Source organism: Myodes glareolus, chromosome 2 (genome assembly GCF_982192425.1).
Source record: "Myodes glareolus chromosome 2, mMyoGla1.1, whole genome shotgun sequence".
Taxonomy (NCBI): Eukaryota; Metazoa; Chordata; class Mammalia; order Rodentia; family Cricetidae; genus Myodes; species Myodes glareolus.
Genome location: NC_142027.1, coordinates 117257025 through 117275903, shown reverse-complemented (window position 1 = coordinate 117275903; position 18879 = coordinate 117257025). Strand labels below are relative to the sequence as shown.

The window sequence follows — 18879 nt, the reverse complement described above, 5'->3', positions numbered from 1 at the left end:
TACCTATGCACGCTCACACTCCTCCACTTTTACCCCACTCTTCATTCTTCACTTATACCTATTCTGACATCACCTACGCACAAACACTATCCCTCAATATCCACTTTCTTGCACCCCCAATACTCTGACACATACGCTTGCACGCACATACCTACACACACACTTTCTCACCCCCAAATACTTACACTCTCACCACTACCCTCACACACATTCTCACCCTCACAACCTCCCCCACACTTGCACACGCACTCTCTTACACTCACCCCCATTCACACTCTCACCCCTCACACACGTACAGCCCAGGCTTGCCTGGCCACCTTCAGATGGGAAAGTCCTGGGAAGGGCTCAGCAGTTCCTAGCAGACTGGTGTTAGGACCCAGGAAAAGCCAGAGTGGGACGGATATAAATAGAGGAGAACAAAGTTTGAGGCCCACTGACATCACTCTGGCTCTCCACCCAAAGCCACGGGCTGGACTCTGGGCCAACGAGGTGTGGCGGAGCTCAGCTGCAGAGGGAGGCAGCGCAGACATCACTGAGCTCCAAGCTGTGAGCCGAACTCTGAGCTCTGACTTGAGACAGGAGGCAAGTGACGACCAGTCCCCGGCCCAGGACACAGACTCCTGAGCCCTGGCCTGTCCAGCAACAGCAGCAGCAGCAGCAGCAGCAGCAGCAGCCAGGAACTTGGGGATGCTGGTGGAGCCAAGGAGGAGTGCTCACTCAACCCGGAGCCGCATCTAGCCTTTGGGTCCCTGAAGACTCCAGATTGGAGAGGAGACTTGCCCCGACTTCGCTCAGGCACTGTACATCACAAACTTTAGGGGACAGACTTTGTGACTAGAACCTGTGATGAAGATGTCCTTGTCCTCAGGAAGTTGGAGGTAGAGAGGTTCCCGGCAGGCTGTGGGAGATCCCACCGCCTAGTTCCCACCATGAGGGATCTGCCGGCACTGTCTTGCCGCTGGGCCTGGCTAATCTGGTCCTTCTGCAGCTTTCAGGTAATGCCGGGCTGCCAGGCAGCTGGGATAGCCCCGAGGCACCCAGGCAGCTGGGATACATCTGCAGAGGCTGTTCCTGCACTTACCCTGTGACCTTTCCTTACAGATGTGCGACACCCAGCCCAGATCCCAGGAGCACCCAGGTAAGGTCCCTTTCTGCTCTGATGACTCTTCGCTTTTCTCCTTGCCTTTGAGGGTATGCCGCAAACCATTAGTGGAAGCCCCAGAAAATACATTCCGTCCTTTGAGGCAACAACTCTGGTGTGACCGGCGCCTTCAGGCTGCTGGTGAGGAAGCTGGCCTCTGTCCCAGCTGCCTCTTGATCCAGGTTAGGTGTTGTCTTCTAATTAAGGAGACATATTAGGCAGACTCTTAATTAAAAGAGTAGGGTGTCTTTTGCTCTCTCTCGTGCCTACTTTGGATCACCACCATGGGAACTCTCTCTGGTGCCTCCAACCTCATGGTGCTGTGGACCCTTCCAAGGGTCCTGGACACCACGATGTGGTGCCTTCCACTTGTGCTGGATATGCACAGCCGGGGCGGGGGGATCAGAACACTTGCCTTCAGCTCTTGTAACTCCCCCTTTTAGACGTGCCAGGGTGACACTTGTTTGGAAGTCCAAATCAGCCCTGTTACAGATAGGAGGCTTGCCACATCTATAGTGGGGGTGAATAGGAAGAGGCTTGCAGCCTGCTCGTGGTCGGTCCTCTGGGACTGGGGTTCTCGTTGAAGGTTGGAGCCAAAGGACAAGCATGTCTGACCCATTGCTGGGAAATCCTGGTGGGTCACGGCAAAGGAGCCTGTGACTCAGCTCAGAGACACTGGGGTTCCCAGCAGAACTGATCAACCGAACCAGCCTGCCTCTTAACAGGGGCCCTGCCCAGCCAGTGCTCACAAGCCAACATGGTAGCCATGGTGAAGGGCAGCAGAGAGGGTGGGGATCTGGAGAACATACTGAAACTGTTTTAGGGAAAGACCTCCCTCCCTTCTGATATGGGGTGGGGACTGCTCATACCAAAAGGCATCTTCAGTCAGTCAGACCCAGAACTGTGTGGATTGCTGGTCTGAGGAGAGAAAACATCAAGGGCCTTTTCCAGAATTTGTCCTTTGACGGAGTTTCTGCACACGTGTCTGTACACACGCGTATAAATCTACACATACTTACACATGTCCACACCTCCACTTCACACGTGAACTGGCATCCTGGACTCTAAACTTCAGTGGTGCCAGTTCAGCTTTGCTCTGTGTAGATGCCTCAAACCTGACCTGATGCTGGGGAGAACAAGGTCTCTTCTGGTAGAGCACCCTCAATAGCGGCCCGAGGGTTCCCGGAGCCTAGGCCAGGGATCCTGGGTGCCTCTCAAAGTCCTAGACTAGGCTGAGAGGGCTTCCGTCTGGTCCCCACTCCCATCCCTAGTAGTTCTTTTGTCCTTTTTCCTTCTGTTTCCACTGACTACAGGGCACAGCAAAAAGGCTGTCTTCCCCCTCTCCCCTCCTTCCTTTCTGCCTCCTCGCTCACCTTTTCTCTTTTCCATTTTCCTCCTTCCTTTCCTCTCCTCTGTTTCTGTTCCTTGTTTCTTTCATCCTCTCCACTCTACTTCTTCACACCCCCCAACTTATTTTTGTATTTTATTACATTTTGGACTTAGGCTATGATTTTTTTTTAAAATAATATCCAGCCCTTTCTGCAAGGCCTCTTTGGATTTCTCCTCCTCTCTCCAAAGCCCAAGAAGTCCCAAAAGGAGACTTTAGGAAAATCTGATCCCTGACAGCACCCCCCCCCCCATGAGAGCCCCAGATGGGCACAGGGTTGACACATGGGCCAAGGGACTGTCCGGACACAAAGAGTGAGAGTCACGATTGGATGTCACTTGCTGAGAAAGGGAGTGTCCTTGTGATTGCCCAAAGCAGCTGAAGAAGGACACAGAGCTGGCTCCCACCTGTGCACACACACCTGCACAGCTGCCAGTCAATAGCAAGCCTGTAGCTGGAGTGGTTAGTTCAAGCTCACAGGAATGAGACGCCATCTGGAGGGAGTTAGGGGAACTGACACCTGGTGGGGGGAGTCACCTAGAACTGACACAGCAAACTCACGATAAGCTCTTACCCTTTATTGCTTCCTCCCGGGACCATCCCTGTCCATATGTACAAGGCAGGACTCACTTGTCCTGCCACTAAACAGCCACTAACCATCTTCCATGTCTTGTCGGTGTAAAGACAGTGGTGACATCCTGTAAATAGAGAACCAGCTGAGGCCACCTGCATTTTCAGCTCCCCGTGTTTAGGTGTCTACCCTGACCCAGGTCACCAGGTATCTATTGTGTGAGTGGTCACTTAGTTTTGCGAATCTCAAAAATGGTATGAGATCCTTTGGGCTGTCAACACCTTCCGAGTCTCCCTGTGACTGTGACCGTGGGCTGTCACTGACGCGGCATTCTAAGAGCTAGAGTTAGAGCCCATTTAGCTCCAAGTTCCCACTTGAGAGGGAAGCTGGGAGTAGAAGCGGGACTCCAGAGAGGGGACTCACCCCACACTCATCTGAGACCCTCTCACACACACCCCAGGTCCTGGTTCATAGCCCTTTTTTTTCCCCAGGGCGACCTAGGAAGCACTGAGGTTGGTCGATCCAAACCCATAAATGGCATTCGTCAAGATTGCTGGCCACTTTGTAAAAGTTTATAAACATGTCCTTTTATAGATGATGTTTGCAACGAGGGACTGCAAACTTGAGAAAAATAGCAAGCAGTGTCGTTACCTAGTTTCCTTCCAGGCCGTGGGGACTGCCGATTCCAGGACAGCCCCAGACTTCACAGCCCTGCTTGGCACACAAAGCAGTCAACGACAGTGTTATTTATGAAGTGACTTGAAAGGGCTTCTGTAACCACCGGGTCACAGCACAAATACCATGCTCCGTCTTTGCTGGGCCAGCCAAAAACGAATATGTAAACCAGGTGGTGGTGGCGCACGTCTTTAATCCCAGCACTCAGGGAGGCAGAGGCAGGTGGATCTCTGTGAGTTCGAGGCCAGACTGGTCTACAGAGTGAGTTCCAGGACAGGCAGCAACACACGCAGAGAAAACCCTGTCTTGAAACAAAACCAAAATCCATAAATAAGAAGATGTATTCACAATGGAGTTGTTAAAAGAAAATTTTATGTGCATGCATGCTTTACCTACATGTATGTCTGTGCACCATGTGTATGCCTGATGCATGTGAAAGTTTGAAGAGGACATCAGCTCCCCTGGGACTGGAGTTATAGGTAGTGAACTGCCATGTGGGTGCTGAGAATCAAACCCATGTCCTTTTGCAAGAGCAGGCAGAGCTTTAACCCCTGAGCCATCTCTCCAGCCCCCATAATAGAATTTTTAAAAACAATGTTTGTCCCATATCAAAAACATGGAAATATAGCAAGGAGAGATTTTTTTTCTAGGAGATGCTAGATTTATAAATATATTTTATGCATATAATTATGTTCTGTGGTCATTCTATGTTTATGTTTAATTATATCTGTCTAGTTGTTTTTATACTCTATCATTCATTCTACCTATATAGTTATGGTTTTAATTACTAACATTTAAAACGGGAGGCTGCAAATGCAGAAACCTGAATTTCACACACACACGCACGCATACACACAGAAAGGCTGTAATTTGATGCAGCAGACTCATGATACAGAAGAGATGGACCTCCTCCCTCTACCACCTTCAAAGATCAAGATGATGAGGCAGACAAAAGACCGAACTAAAACATGGTCGTGGGGCACCACCCTGAGAAAACAGAGCAAGATGCGTTGGAATCAGGAAGTTTTGCAAGAGGGAATGTGGACCCAGATTAGAAAGAGGTAGCTACGAAAAACACGGAGAACAGTATTGCAGACCGTCGAGACAGCAGGCAACCTCCTTCAGGGAAGAGCTTTGTGTGTCCAAGGCCAGCTGCAGATGGCAGAGAGAGACAACTTTTCCACTGCAGAGAGGCTTCCGTGGTGTCTTGGTAGCAGAGCCCAAAGGAGCGTTCCCTAAGGGATGTCCCCGACCCCATGGGAGCCAGGCTCGGAAGGGGAGAGATCGGACATGGAGGATTTGAGTGTTGATCTTCTCTCTCTCTCTCTCTCTCTCTCTCTCTCTCTCTCTCTCTCTCTCCCTCCCTCCCTCCCTCCCTCCCTCCCTCCCGACCCTTCAAAACAAACCTTCAAAACAAATTGATACTAGATCAGTGGAATATTAGATATGCGTGATAAATGAATTCTGAAGAACTGGCTTACGGTTATGCTGTAGACTAAAACCTTTCTCCTGCTTCTTCCTTCTTTCTGTTCTCTCAGCCCCTCCTTACTCCTGTCTCTTCCTTTTCTCTCGGTCATCTTCCCTGGCCTTTGTCTTTGTTTCTCTCTCTTCCTCTTCTCCCTTCCTCCTTCCCCTTCCTTCTCGTTTCTCTGCCTTTCCCACTCCATTATTTTCAGCCCTCGAGGCTGTTTGCTCCCTGAGACCGGCCTGCCAGCCCCGTGGGAGTCTGAGCGGGCTTTTCACCTTTGCGGTTTGAAAACAGCCATAGATTAACTTTTTCCCATAAAAGATTGAGGCTGTCTTGCTGTTACGAAACTTCTCGAGGACTGTGTGGGTGATCTGACCCTGTTGGGAGTTCAAGAAGCCTGTGGATTGGGTCTAGCCCATCTTATTAACACCACACGATTTTAATTAAAAAAAAAACCTGACGATATTAGCGTCGGCGAAAATTTCAAAATCCAATTTAAAACATCTGTATTTCTGACATCTTTCACAAGCGGGCACCTTGAATCAGCACAATTGGTAAACGCCTATCAGGGCAGCACTCAGAGGCAGGAAGATTCTGAGTTCATAGTCAGCCTGGTCCACAAAGGACCTTGATATTTAGAAAACAGACAAAAATGAGCTGGGCGGTGGTGGAGCGCGTCTTTAATCCCAGCGCTCGGGAGGCAGAGGCAGGCGGATCTCTGTGAGTTCGAGACTAGCCTGGTCTACAGAGAGTTACGGACTGGCCCCGTAACTAACTGAGAAACCCTGTCTTGAAAAACCAAAAATAAATAAATAAAAATAAAAGAATAAGCAAAAATGGATGAGGTAGTTCACGGCTGGGAAGGAATACTTATCGTACTGTCAGTATTTCTTAGCGCCTGCAGTTCCTCATCTAGGGTTGGGGCCCTGTGATAGGCCTTTCACACTGGCACAACTATTGTTGACCCTGTTCGGGTCTTGTTTACGCAGCCATGCTGTTGAAGGATCATGGTGAAGGCTGCCTCGCCATTTCTAAGGGCATATAGTCTCACGGCAGATTCCTCTGACCCTTGGAAATCTCTACCTTTGCCGCCTGAGATGCTCCCTGATGTTCCCTGCCGGAGTTGTATCGTAGATACACCAACTGGGCCTGGGTACCAGTGATCCCTTGCTCTATGGTCTATGGATTTTGACTAATTGGGAGTGATTTGTAATGGTCTCAAAGAGAAGTTTCTTTAAAGAATGCTGAGATTTATACTTTATCGAATCCAAAAGGGGAGACCTGGTGATCCCAGGTGAACCTTCACACAGTGTGACACCGGTCTAGTCTAGGGCCAGAGGGGCTGGCTGCCCTCCCTGCTTTAACTTTCCTGCTCCGAGGCTGGCCACGGCTCGGCGTTGGCTGCTCTGGCCTCTGCTCTAGCTCCTGTGTCCAGCCATCTGACTTGTCAATCACCTAGAATGCCGTCCTTCTGGGGCTACCTGGCCCCACCCTCCTTTCTCTTAAGCAGCCTTGTCCCCTGACTTCGTACGTGTAGACAGATTCATACAGATTCATGCTGTAGTCAGAGGACAAAGGGAGCAGTGTGGGTACTTTGTCCTGCCTTGGGGTTCATGCCAACACTATGGTTGACAACGTGCTCAGCTCAGACCTTTCATCCCATCTCCTTTGCATGGGCTTGTTTTGGGGTGACTCTACACCTTCACTGGTCAGTCTTTCTGTCCAGAACTGGCTGTAGCCTTGTTCACTAGAGATGGCAGGAAGGATGTGTCTGTGTGGCTTAGCGGCAGAGGTGGATTTTGAAGGCCGAAAAGCTGGTCTTTGCCAATAGATGTTCTTTCTGTTTCTGATTTTTTCCCCCCACATGAATTGAATAACGAGCCCTGGGTGTTTTTTTTTAAAACCGAATATCTTCAGCTTCTGGGGTTAAAAAAAAAATCGACGTTGAAAATGAAAGCTTTGGATTTTTGCCTTTCCGAGTCCGGCCTATCCCAGCTGGAGACTGCCCGCCACTGCTTCCTGGCTGCATGCAGGATTAGGCCTTGATTAATTTCCTAAGGCCCCAGTGGAGGACTTTTTCTGTTTTTGGCTTGCATTTGGGAGTTGTGTGGGAACACAAAAGGGACAGGGGAAAACCGTGAAGGTTAATGTTTCCAATTCAACAGTATTCAGAACCATCTAGGAGGTAAATCTCTGGGCATGCGTGTGGAGAATTCTCTGGATTGAGTTGATTGAGGTAGGAAAACTCACTGTTGTAGTTAGATTGCCATTGCTGTGATGAAACACTTTCACCGAAAGCAGCGGTGAGGGGAGAAACCAGATAAACTGTGACTATAATTATATATTCATCTATAGAAGATGATAAACACAGATAAAGTCATTTAACTGTGACTCCCAGGTCATAATCCCTCACTGAGGGACGTCAGGGCAGGAATTCAAGCAGGGACTGAAGCAGAAGTCGTGAAGGACCCTGGCTTGTTCTTTGCCTCACGTTCAGTTATCTTTCTTAGACAACTGATTGAATGCTGCTACCCACAGTGAGCTGGGCCCTCCTATATCAATTAGCAATTAAGATATGCCCCGGCCCCCAGACGTGCCCAATCTGATCTAAACAATTTATCCGTTGAGGCTTTTCTCTCAGAGGACTCCAGGCTGTGTCAAGTTGATAGAGCTAACTGGAACACTACCTATAAATGTAGACAGTGCCATCCTATGGCTAGGGATCCTACACGAACTGGAAGGAGAAAGCGAGCCGAGAGTCAGCGTCCGTTAATTTCTCGTGGCTTTCTGACTGTGGCCGAGCTGCTCATACTCCACCATGATGAACTGTGAGCCTACAGAAAATCCTTCCTGGAGATGCTTCCTGCGGGACATTTTATCACAGCAGCATGTAAAGTAGTTAAGACCCAAACTGGTACACAGAGCCAGCAATCTGAGGTTCAAGAGATGAGGTGTGAAAGTACTTTAGCTGTCATCTAGGATTATCATGTTAATGCTGCCCCAAGATGGCGCCCAAGCCCCCCCACCCCCACCCCGATTTTGAAGGTGGGACTTAGCAGTGTTTTGCCAAGGAAGGCAGGTCAGAGGCTTGGAAAACAGGATTGCTAGCAATGTGACTCCTCCTTCTCTTTTTTTCTTGCTTTCTTTATTTTGTGTGTGGGGGCAACATCTCTCTACACAGCCCTGGCTGTCCTGGAACTCACTATGTAGACCAGGCTGGCCTCAAACCCACAGAGATTCACCTGCCTCTGCCTCTCAAGTGCTGGAATTGAAGGTTGTGTACCACAATGCCTGGTTATCACCTTGATATATATATATATATATATATATATATATATATATATATTTAAAATTTACTCATTTTATTTTTTTTAATATTTTATTTATTTATTATGTATACAATAGTCTGTCTGTGTGTATGTCTGCAGGCCAGAAAGAGGGCACCATCCCATTACAGATGGTTGGGAGCCACCATGTGGTTGCTGGGAATTGAACTCAGGACCTTTGGAAGAGCAGGCAATGCTCTTAACCTCTGAAGATCTGTATTACTACTATATTTGGCTAAATTATTTTTATCACTTATTATTTTAATCAGTTTTTTAACACTTATTTATTATTTGTGTGTATGTGTGTGTGCGCGCGCATGTCACAGTGTGTGTGTGTGTGTGTGTGTGTGTGTGTGTGTGTGTGTGCACGTCACAGTGTTTCTGTGGAGGTCAGAGGACAGCTTGAAGCAGTTGATTCTCTCCTTCCACCTTGTGGATCCAGCAAGTGAATTCAGGGTGGCAGACTTGGTGGCACACTTACTGAGTCAACTGATCCGCCTTATTTTGAACTGGCTCATAAGAACACAGAACCTATGATGTTAAAGGTACACATGTCTTTTCTTGGAGTGGGCACACACAGAGATCGGGGTAGGCTTCCATCTTCACAGACATTTATCACCCTTCATGGTAAAGACGTTCAAACTCCCTTCTTTCAACTTTTTTTTGTTTGTGCTGTTTTTTTCTGAGATAAGGTTTCAATGCAGCCCATGCTGGCCTCAAATCCGTGATCCTTCTGCCTCAGCTTCCTGAGAATTAGACTGACTTCTGCTAGCCTTTGCGATTCATGGGACATAGCTGCTCTCCATAGTCGATCTCCCATGCAACAGAATATCAGAGCTTCCTACTGTCTAGCTACAATGTGTTAGAAATTGTTAAGAGTGTGCATGTGTGCGTGTGTGTGTGCGTGTGTGTGTGTGTGTGTGTGTGTGTGTGTGTATTGGAGGAGTCAATTTTCTCCTTTCACTGTGGGATCGGGAATTGAGCTTAGATTAACTGGCTTGCCGAGAAAGTACTTTTAACCACTGACCTATCTTGCCAACCTGGCGTTTTTGTTTTGTTTGTCTGATTTGGTTTAGTTTTTGTTGTTGTTTTTGCTTCTCCCTAACAATACCAATGAAAGAACATTGTAAACCCACTATAGTCTCACACATGGATAGTTCTAGTACTTGGGAGGTAGAAACAGGGGAATGTCAGGTTTGAGGCCAGCTTGAGGCCAGCTTGGGCTAACAAGTGAGCCCACCCATTGTCAACAAACAAACAAAACCACAAAACATTATAGGAATCAAGGTGTGTGTGTGTGTATGTGTGTGTGTGTGTGTGTTTGTGTGTGTGTGTGTGTATTTTGCTGGGTCTAGAGCTCAAGGGTTTTCGCATGCTAGACAAGCATTCTACCTGCAAGCTGTAGAGCCAGCTCTCCTGAGTACCACTCTGATGTCAACCCATGCATGTTATTCTTCACTGTTTCTTCGGCTGCACACCAGCTCACTCCACATACACTCTGATTATTTAGTCAACTCTCCGCGGATGAGCATCCAGGCTGCTCTCTGGTTTTCGGCCCTGTGGGAACATTCCACAGCGAATACTTTGTGTACAGGTCTTTGATCGTACATTTGAGAGCCTCCGGAGTTAAATTCCTGGGAGTAGAGTTACACCAGAGAGAAAGTGCCCTTAACCTTTGCATCAACTTAGCCAAACTGTCCTCTGGAAAGACCAACCTGACACTGACTCCCTCTGAATCTCTGTCAGAACTGTCCAACTTCACACATCTGGCTTCTTGGTTGCCATTCCAACAGAAGAAGTCCGGCTGGGAGGGTGAGCTGCTTTATAATTAAAAACCAGGTTTTCTTTCTTTTTCCTTCAACTATCTTACTGCACCTAAGTTTTCTGTTGATTTTCTCTTCATTGATAGGTTTTCTCTCTCCTTCCTTCCTTTCTCTTTTCTTTCCTTTCTTCCTCCCTCTCTCTCTCCTTCTCTCCCTCCCTCCTTTCCTTCCCCCTCCCTCTTCCTCCCTTCTTCCCTCCTCCTTTCTCTGCTATCTGAGGATTGAATCCAGGCCCTCACACATATTAAGTGAACATTCTACCACTGAACCATATTCCTAGCCCACAGGAATTTTATTAATATAGTAAATTGAACACATCTAAAAAAGAAATCGAGTTTCTGTCATATATACTTCATGAATGTTGTCTCACAGTTTGATTCAGTTTATTTCCTGCATAGAAATTTTCAAAATCAGCTAAATGTAAAACCTCAGAAAGTTTCTATTTCTTTATGTATTTATTTGAATCAGGGTCTTATGCATCAGGTTGACCTAGACCTCACTATATCATGGAGGTTGGCTCTGAACTTCTAATCCTTCCACTTCCCAAGAGGGAGGGGAGGATATGTTGAATGATATATATATATATATATATATATATATATATATATATATATATATATATGGATGATGGAGATGAGGGAGCACTTGTTTGGTGATGGAGATGAGGGAGCAGTGATGGGTGATGGAATGAGGGAGCATTGGTGGGGTGATGGGGATGAGGGAGCCCTGGTGTGATGATGGAGATGAGGGAGCACTTGTGTGGTGGTGGAGATGAAGGAGCACTGGTGGGGTGATGGAGATGAGGGAGCACTTGTGGGGTGATGGAATGAGGGAGCACTGGTGAAATAATGGAGATGAGGGAGCACTTGTGTGGTTATGGTGGAGATGAAGAAGCACTGGGTAGTTCACTAAGGACTACTTCAGCATGTTATTATTGAAGGACAGAGAGAGTTCCCTAAGCCTTAATCGCATATGGGCACAAGGCACAGGTCACTGTACCTGGCTCACCTGTTTCTTTTTAGACAGGGTCTCACCATGTAGCCCTTGCTGGCCTCGAACACGGAGATCCCCTTACCTCTGCCTCCCAAACTGAGATTAAAACCACGCACCACCCCACCCAGTCTCCAGCTCAGCTTTTGTGTTACACTCGCACTTAGAGCCGTCCGAAGTATTAGTGAGCTGAGATCTTATGTTTTTCCCAGACACCTAACTGACTTCAATCCCTGTGGTGAACAAATCTTTGATTTAAAATGCCACTTTCATCACAAGCCAACTGTCTATATGTAGTGGAGCCACCTGTGGCCTCTCCTCCCACTGAACATCTGCCTACACATGTGGTACCCAATGTCCCGTTATTGCAACCTCCAGGCTTGTCCCCAGCTCCGCTCAAGACCTCTGCTGTCCCCAGCATTCTCCAGTACTCGCCCCACCCATACCAGGTCTCTTATTTATTCTTGGCTATAGCTATTCTTGTTTGGATTTAATTTTTATGTTTTGGTGTGAGTGTGTATGTGTGCACACTCATGCGCATGCAGGCCTGCAGGGTCTCAAAGACTCTCATTGAACCTGAAGCTCATGTTTTTGCTAACCTGGCAGGCCTATGAGCTCCCAGGATTCTCTAGACTCTGCCTCAACAGCACTGGGATCATAAGCGTTTACTACCACACCTGGTTTCGCGTGGGTCTGGGGGCTAGAACACAGGTACCGCACGCCTGTGTGGTAAGCAGCTTGTCCGCTGAGTTGTCTCCCGAGTCCTCCGGCAGGAATTCTCCCTTCTCTTTGCAAACAGGGAAAGAATGTGCTATCTTGCAGGTTACTGTTAAGAGACACAGGGGAGTGTTTGTTAAGGGCCTCTGTGATGCCTGACACAACATTGGGGTTATCATCTTCCCCCTGCAAAGTCATTTTAAACCTTGTTTCAGTCTGTGGTCCAATTATTTCAGACGTTGCCTCTAAAGCTACTCCAGGTAATAGTAGGATAATGGGCATTTCTACCTTTCCGCTACACTAATGGGCAGCTCCTGGCCCCGGACCCACACACGGACGGGGCTTTTGTTTTCTTGAGTTAGGTGGTGTCCCTCCCTATTTGTCCTGCTCTGTCCAATTAGGAAACTAGCCATTGATTTCTAATTTGAAGTGGTGGTTTTTGTTTAACCAGGAGTGTGTATTGAATTTTTCTTAATGCCTTTCCAGCCAGATCCGTGGGCATCATGACAATTTCACTCTTTCTCAATCTTCGAGTGCGTGGGTCACAGCTCTTATCTTCAGTTCCTTCCTCCCTAATTGTGATTTAAACTTTTTGGTCCTTTCTTTGCAGGGTTTGCGGTCTTGGCTTCTGCTTCTCATTACTGGCCTTTGGAAAATGTGGACGGGATCCTTGAGCTTCAGGACACAACTGGAGGTAGACAAGGGTGGTGAGCATGCCTGAGTGTGGAGATAGCGCCCCCCAGGGGTGTAGGGAGGTGAGAATGCCTGAGTGTGGAGATAGCGCCCCCCAGGGGTGTAGGGAGGTGAGAATGCCTGAGTGTGGAGATAGCGCCCCCCAGGGGTGTAGGGAGGTGAGAATGCCTGAGTGTGGGGATAGCGCTCCCCAGGGGTGTAGAGAGGTGAGGACGCCTGCAGTGTGAGGATAGCGCCCCCTAGGAGCTCAGAGAGGTGAGAACGCCTGCAGTGTGGGGATAGCACCCCCCCCCCCCCCCCCCGGGGTGTAGAGAGGTGAGAATGTCTGAGTGTGGAGATAGCGTCCCCTAGGGGCTTAGGGAGGTGAGAACACCTACAGTGTGGTGATAGTGCCCCCAGGGCCGTAGGGAGGTGAGAATGCCTGCGGTGTGGGGATAGTGCCCTCCAGGGACATAGGGAGGTGAGAACACCTGCAGTGTGGGAATAGTGACCCTTAGGGGCATAGGGAGGTGAGAATGCCTGAGTGTGGGGATAGCGCCCCCAGGGATGTAGGGAGGTGAGAATGCCTGCAATGTTGGGATAGCACCCTCTAGGGGCTCAGGGAGGTAGGCATGCCTGCAGTGTGGGGCTATCACCTCCCAGGAGCTAGACCATCTGGAGAGAGAGAAAGACTCTCTAGATGCCCCCAGGATACCTTGGAGCTGTAGGGATAGAGATGATCAAACAATTGCATGATTCACTCATGGTCACTGCAAAGTGTTTAATGAGAACGTTTATACATTATTATGATAGTTGGGCAGGGCTTCCTAAACCTTAATTAATGTAAAACCCTCTGCTGTGGAGTGAGTCTGGGTACATGTTTATGGGAGGATAGAGCTGACTTGCCATAGCAAGCCGATGTATGGATCTTGACGAACTGTGACAGATTCCCTTGTTTTAAGGTCACCGTTTCGCAAAGCAAGGTGTTCCCTGTCTACCAAGCAGCTGTCCACACATTGTCCAACATCCCTTAAGATGCCCTTACTGGTGCTAACTCCACAGGAGGTGTCAGGGTCTCTGACTCACTGAGCTCAGACACTGATATTGCAGGAACCCAGGACAGTTGTGAGCATGTCCATTCCAACAAGAACCCCTTGGAAAGTACTGATTCAGAATAAGTTCTGGAGGTCTTTGACTTTATGTTTATAAGCCCATTGCTCCAAGGATGTCAAGTGCGGACACACACACACACACACACACACACACGTCGTGGTTCTGGATATACACAGGGTCTCGTGCAGTACATCCAAAGCACGGTTGGTGGGCACGCTGTCCACCTCAGATCCCTGGCATCGTCCTCATCGATGTGGCGCCAGTACAGTGGGAAGCTGTCACAGAAAGTTTTAAAATGTCTCCCTAAAACTTTGGAGTCCAGGGGCTGGCTGAGATAGTTTAGAGAATAAAGATACTCCAAGCATCACGACTTGAGTTCGATTCTCTGGACCTAAACGGTAGAAGAATTGAATCCTGAAGATTATCCTCTTATCTCTACTTATGCCTCCTGGCACACATAAGCCCCATTCTCTAAAATAAAAAAAAAAAGTTGACAACATGGGTCAGTGGATAAAGGTGCTTGCTCTCAAGACTCAGCCTGAGTTCAGTCTCCAGGACCCACACGATGGAGGGGAGAATACACTCTCCTCAAGTTGTCCTCTGACATCTACATACATGCTGTGTCATATAAGCATGTGTATGTGCATGCATACAATGCACATACAACCGATCAATCTGTATTTTAAAAACCAAAATAAAGTAAGTGAATTTTTAAAATTAAAAGTAAAAATTAAAAGTACACATGCATATAGAACAGATAAATGTATATTTTGAAAACCAAAATAAAATAAATAACATTTTGTTTTAAATTAAAAGTAAATGAAAACAACAACAAAAAAAATCTTCCAAGTCTAGAAGCACCAGCTGGGGTCTTAGAGCTGGTGGCCGGTGTAGCCTCTGCAAAGGACTCAGTCTGACCACACTGCTCCTCCATCCTTCGTGGGCCCTCCCAGGTGGTGGGTTGCTGGTGGCCCCTGCAGACTGTATGACAGCCAAGAATTTTTTCACTCTGCTGTAGCAAGGGCGACAGCGCCCTGTGCTAGCTGGTGTGTTGGATCAAGGGCAAACAGACCAACAGCCTCTGCCATAATCTCAATGTCTTCTCTGGAAGTCTTTATTTTGAAACCCCTGGAGAGGCAATCACCTGACCAAGTGGAAGAGCATTGTTGGGTTCCCCGGGGTCCTCCTCCCTGGCATTTTCACCCCATCTCCCGCTCACAACTGCTGATTAAGTCGGTAGCTGACGGTTTTCTGAAGTCCCGTAATCACTCAGGCACACGGCAGGAACTGAGTGTTTTGACTTCTGGTGAAATTCTCAATGCTTCCATGTCTGTCCCCACACTGCGATGTGGCGCTGGCACCGCGGCTTCATGTTGGAGTCCCCTCGGCAGTCTGTGTTGCTGAGCAGGTGTGTGTCATCCTGAGAGCAGGCACCCAGGATGAGGAGGCAAGCTGGGATCTACCAGCACCTCTCAAGGCTGGGGACCGCTGAAAGGCTCTGGATACCACTTCCTGGATACGCAACTCTTTTGCCTGCGGCCAAACCCTCTGTCGTCTTGTCTGTTGCCATCTCTCGCAGGTGTTTCTCCCTCATTGGTCCCCCATATCACGGCCATTCCTCCTTCTGTCACCACTGCTTCACAAATGGCTGAGTTCAACTCGACATCTCTCAACGACGCATCTGTGTGGGACTGGGGGCCAGCAAATTGAGACATTTGTCTCCTTGATTGTGGCCAAACCCAGCAATGGACTGACTCAGGGGGTCCATTGGAACTGGCTACGGGAGTCTGCTGAAGAAACCTGTGGGCAGGGGAGGAGGAGGAGGGAAGGAGGAGCCCTTCCCCTGTGTGCCGAGGTGAGAGATGCGCTGTTTCCATTTGTGTCTCATGTCACTCATGCATTGTCTTCTCTTTTGTCATTTCACCCAGCGTTGCGAACCCACAACCTCACTGTGCCTCCCTCCCACAATGCTACCTTTGTCTTTACCAATGACTCTGCCTACTCCAACTTCTCTGCGACCGTAGGTGAGCACCGGTACTGGGGCCTGTCTAATTTGGAGCCCACTGGAATCAAGGACCGGTCCCATCTGGTTCTGTAGGACTCACTTGGCTGGTAAAGGAGTGGGTGGCCAGATGCAAGTGTTGGACAGCAAGAGAGAGCCAGGATGCTGGGAGCAGCCACACCGGCTTCTGACTTAGGAAGCCTCCCTGATGGCCGTGTCTGGGAGGGGTGGAGGCTCTTCCACGTTGCCAGGTTCTTTTGAATCAGTTACTTGATCTCAGAAGCAAAAACAAACACGGCCCAGATCTTTCCTAAACAGGGACAGCAGATTCCTGGCCCCACCCTTTTTGGAGGCAAGCTATATGTAGCCCAGACTAGCCTCAAATTCTCTGTGTAGCCAAGGATGAACTTAAACTCCTTCTTCTCCCCAGGACTAGGATTCTAGCTGTATCCCATCATGCTTGGAAGAAACCGGAGTTTGGAGTATATTGTGTTCTTCGTGGGGTGGGGCTGGGGGAGTCTCACCCTGCCCAGTTCATGGAAACTGCAAGCTGATTTTTTTAAAAACTCATCCAAAACCTAGTCTCGCAAACATCCCATCAGCATTTCTGCAGCTGTATTCTGAAAACTCTTTAGGAGCCATTTTAGAAGACACGCCCACTTGAGTCAGCCGATTGTCAGTTAACCCAGAGTCTGCGATTCCCTTGAGCTCAGGGCTGACGGACGGACGGCAGTGGTGGTGGTGAGCGTCTGACGGGTGCAGAAAGCCTGTTTGGACTGTGTACGCCTCTCCGTCTTTTCTTAGCACATATTCCGATTTCTTGCTCCATTGTGGGCTGTTTGCCATCTCTAAATGATTTTACTGAGCAAGCAGTCTGGTTCTTGGGCCCGTGAAGTCTGGCTCAGCTATCTGGTGGGTAGTTATCCATTTAGTGACGTGAGATATAGCCCTCCCATGGCAGCCAACGGGATAAATAGAACCAGAGTTTAAACAAGGCCCTTGCGTGGATGTCCATGTGACAGCGAGGATTGCATCTAGCCAATGGTTTGTGTGAGCAGATCTCGAGTGCACACTTGGCCAGTAGCCAGAATGGTGTACACTCTCACCTCCCTGTTCGTACACAGGTTGGGTGGTCTCTGTGCATGCTCGTTCTGCTGCATAGGGGAAGCCCGTCACCAATAGTTTCTACAGTCTTCGCTTATCTAGCGATAAAGCAGTCACCTTCCTTTTGCCGTGGGACACACTAGCCATGGCACATGACAAAATAAGGTAGCTGAGTGAGCTGTGTTGGAGACAGGGGTTTGTGGCTCTCTGGGATTGGCAGACCCTTCAGCGACCTTCCAAATAGGGCTGTGGTTTCTCCTGGGTCTGGATATGGCTCTAAAGCTGGGGGATGCATATACGGAGGGCCGGGATGCTTCAGCGAGTACCCAGTCAGACCAGAGTGCAGCTGTGGCCTCACACTTGAGTAATGAGAATGCTCCATTCAGAAAACTCGGCACGAGGCAGAGTGGGAGGGACCCTAATAGCAGGAGTGTGAGTGGCATTTAGGGTTCAACTGTTGGCAAATATGTCAGCTACAATATTTCTATATTTAAAATACAGGTTATGCTGACCTGACATTAATAGAAGGGTGATAATTTATTCCCTAACACTTAAACCTATGAATCATTCACACTCTCTCCATCAATAATTAAATATTAGTGAATGTGATTGCTATCCGGGAATAATGTGTGACATTATAAATGTATTATGGAGGAGGGTAAAACCGGGAACTCATTTGTAAGGTGCTTGTATGTCTGACAGGTGTGTTTAGTCTTCTGGTGGCGATAGGGTAACTGACAATGTCCATCTCCTTTCTTAGATATCATGGAAGGAAAGGTCAACAAAGGTATTTACCTCAAGGAGGAGAAGGGGGTGACGTTCCTCTACTATGGCAGCTACAAGTCATCCTGCATCAGCAACCCGGCCCAGTGTGGGCCTGAGGGTGAGTTGGGGCTGGGGTGTATGCTACCCCGCTAGTGGCACATGTGAACAGTGTGTGTGTGTGTGTGTGTGTGTGTGTGTGCGCGCGCGCACATGTGCGTATGTCTGCATAGATGTGTGCATGTGCATTCAGTAAATGTGCCCATGCTCCAGAGAAGGATACCAGGTGTCCTGTTCTATCACTCTCTGCCTTACTCCACTGAGATGGAGTCTCTCATTGACCCTGGAGCTAGGCTGACGGCCCTAACAATCCTCTTGAAATCCCCACCATAGCATTGGGGTTATAGGTGAGCATTGCCATACTTGGCTTTTCTTTTTGTATGTGGGTTCTAGACATCTGACTCGGGTCCTTATGCTTGTGTAGTGAGCATTGTTCCCTCCTGAATCACGCCTCCAGCCTAAGAGAACATGCTTCTTATCCACCGCAGTGTGTGCGAAAATGTCAGATGCAAGGCGGAGAGAGGGTGAGGGGAAGGGATGCAGCCACTCGAATGCGGTCTCCATTCCTGGAGACTGAAATTTAGGACGTCGCCCTCCAGGGACAGGAGGTCAAAATACTGAACCTTGCAGAGGAATGGGGAACGTCCCGCTTTAGAACACGGCCGCGGAGATGGCTGTCACTCAGGCTGGGATGGGGCCCGGCACTTGTGGGAAGGAAATTGATGGCTCTCACAGTGTTATTTCTGGATCTGGGAGGTTGATGACGGGTCAGGCCTGGCAGAGCAGGGTGTGCCTGTTAACCCCCAAACTGGGTTCACTTCTTATGTGTTCATTGAGGGTGGTTGGATGATGGCTGGGCCTCTTCCAACCCCTGACCTGTGGCTGGAACTCATGACAGGGGTGTCAAAGAGAAGGCAGACCCCACTTCTCCCCTTGGAGTCTGGGCCACATTTGAATCCTTTGGGGACATCACCCTCTGTCATCCAAGACAACTTCATGTTCTTTTCCTCCTGTCCTTTTCATAACCTATTCATCCAGCTAGTGTTGCCTGCAAGGCCATGGGTGTGG

At 48.7% G+C, this 18879-nt stretch overlaps 1 protein-coding gene across 5 annotated transcripts in view; it reads left to right on the top strand.

The window, feature by feature from the left end:
- Positions 1-417: 417 nt before the first annotated feature.
- Positions 418-18879, top strand: part of Adgrd1 (adhesion G protein-coupled receptor D1) — a 116111-nt gene continuing 97649 nt past the window's right edge. The window contains exons 1-5 of one of the 5 annotated variants that reach the window (XM_048433707.3): positions 418-995; positions 1102-1138; positions 12709-12792; positions 15812-15907; positions 17750-17872. In XM_048433707.3, the coding sequence (XP_048289664.3) occupies positions 930-995; positions 1102-1138; positions 12709-12792; positions 15812-15907; positions 17750-17872 (406 nt within the window). In that variant the 5' untranslated portion in view covers positions 418-929. Of the gene's footprint in view, positions 996-1101; positions 1139-12708; positions 12854-15811; positions 15908-17749; positions 17873-18879 lie in introns of those variants that run through there. The other 4 variants (XM_048433708.3, XM_048433709.3, XM_048433710.3 and 1 more) reach the window with 4 other exon arrangements.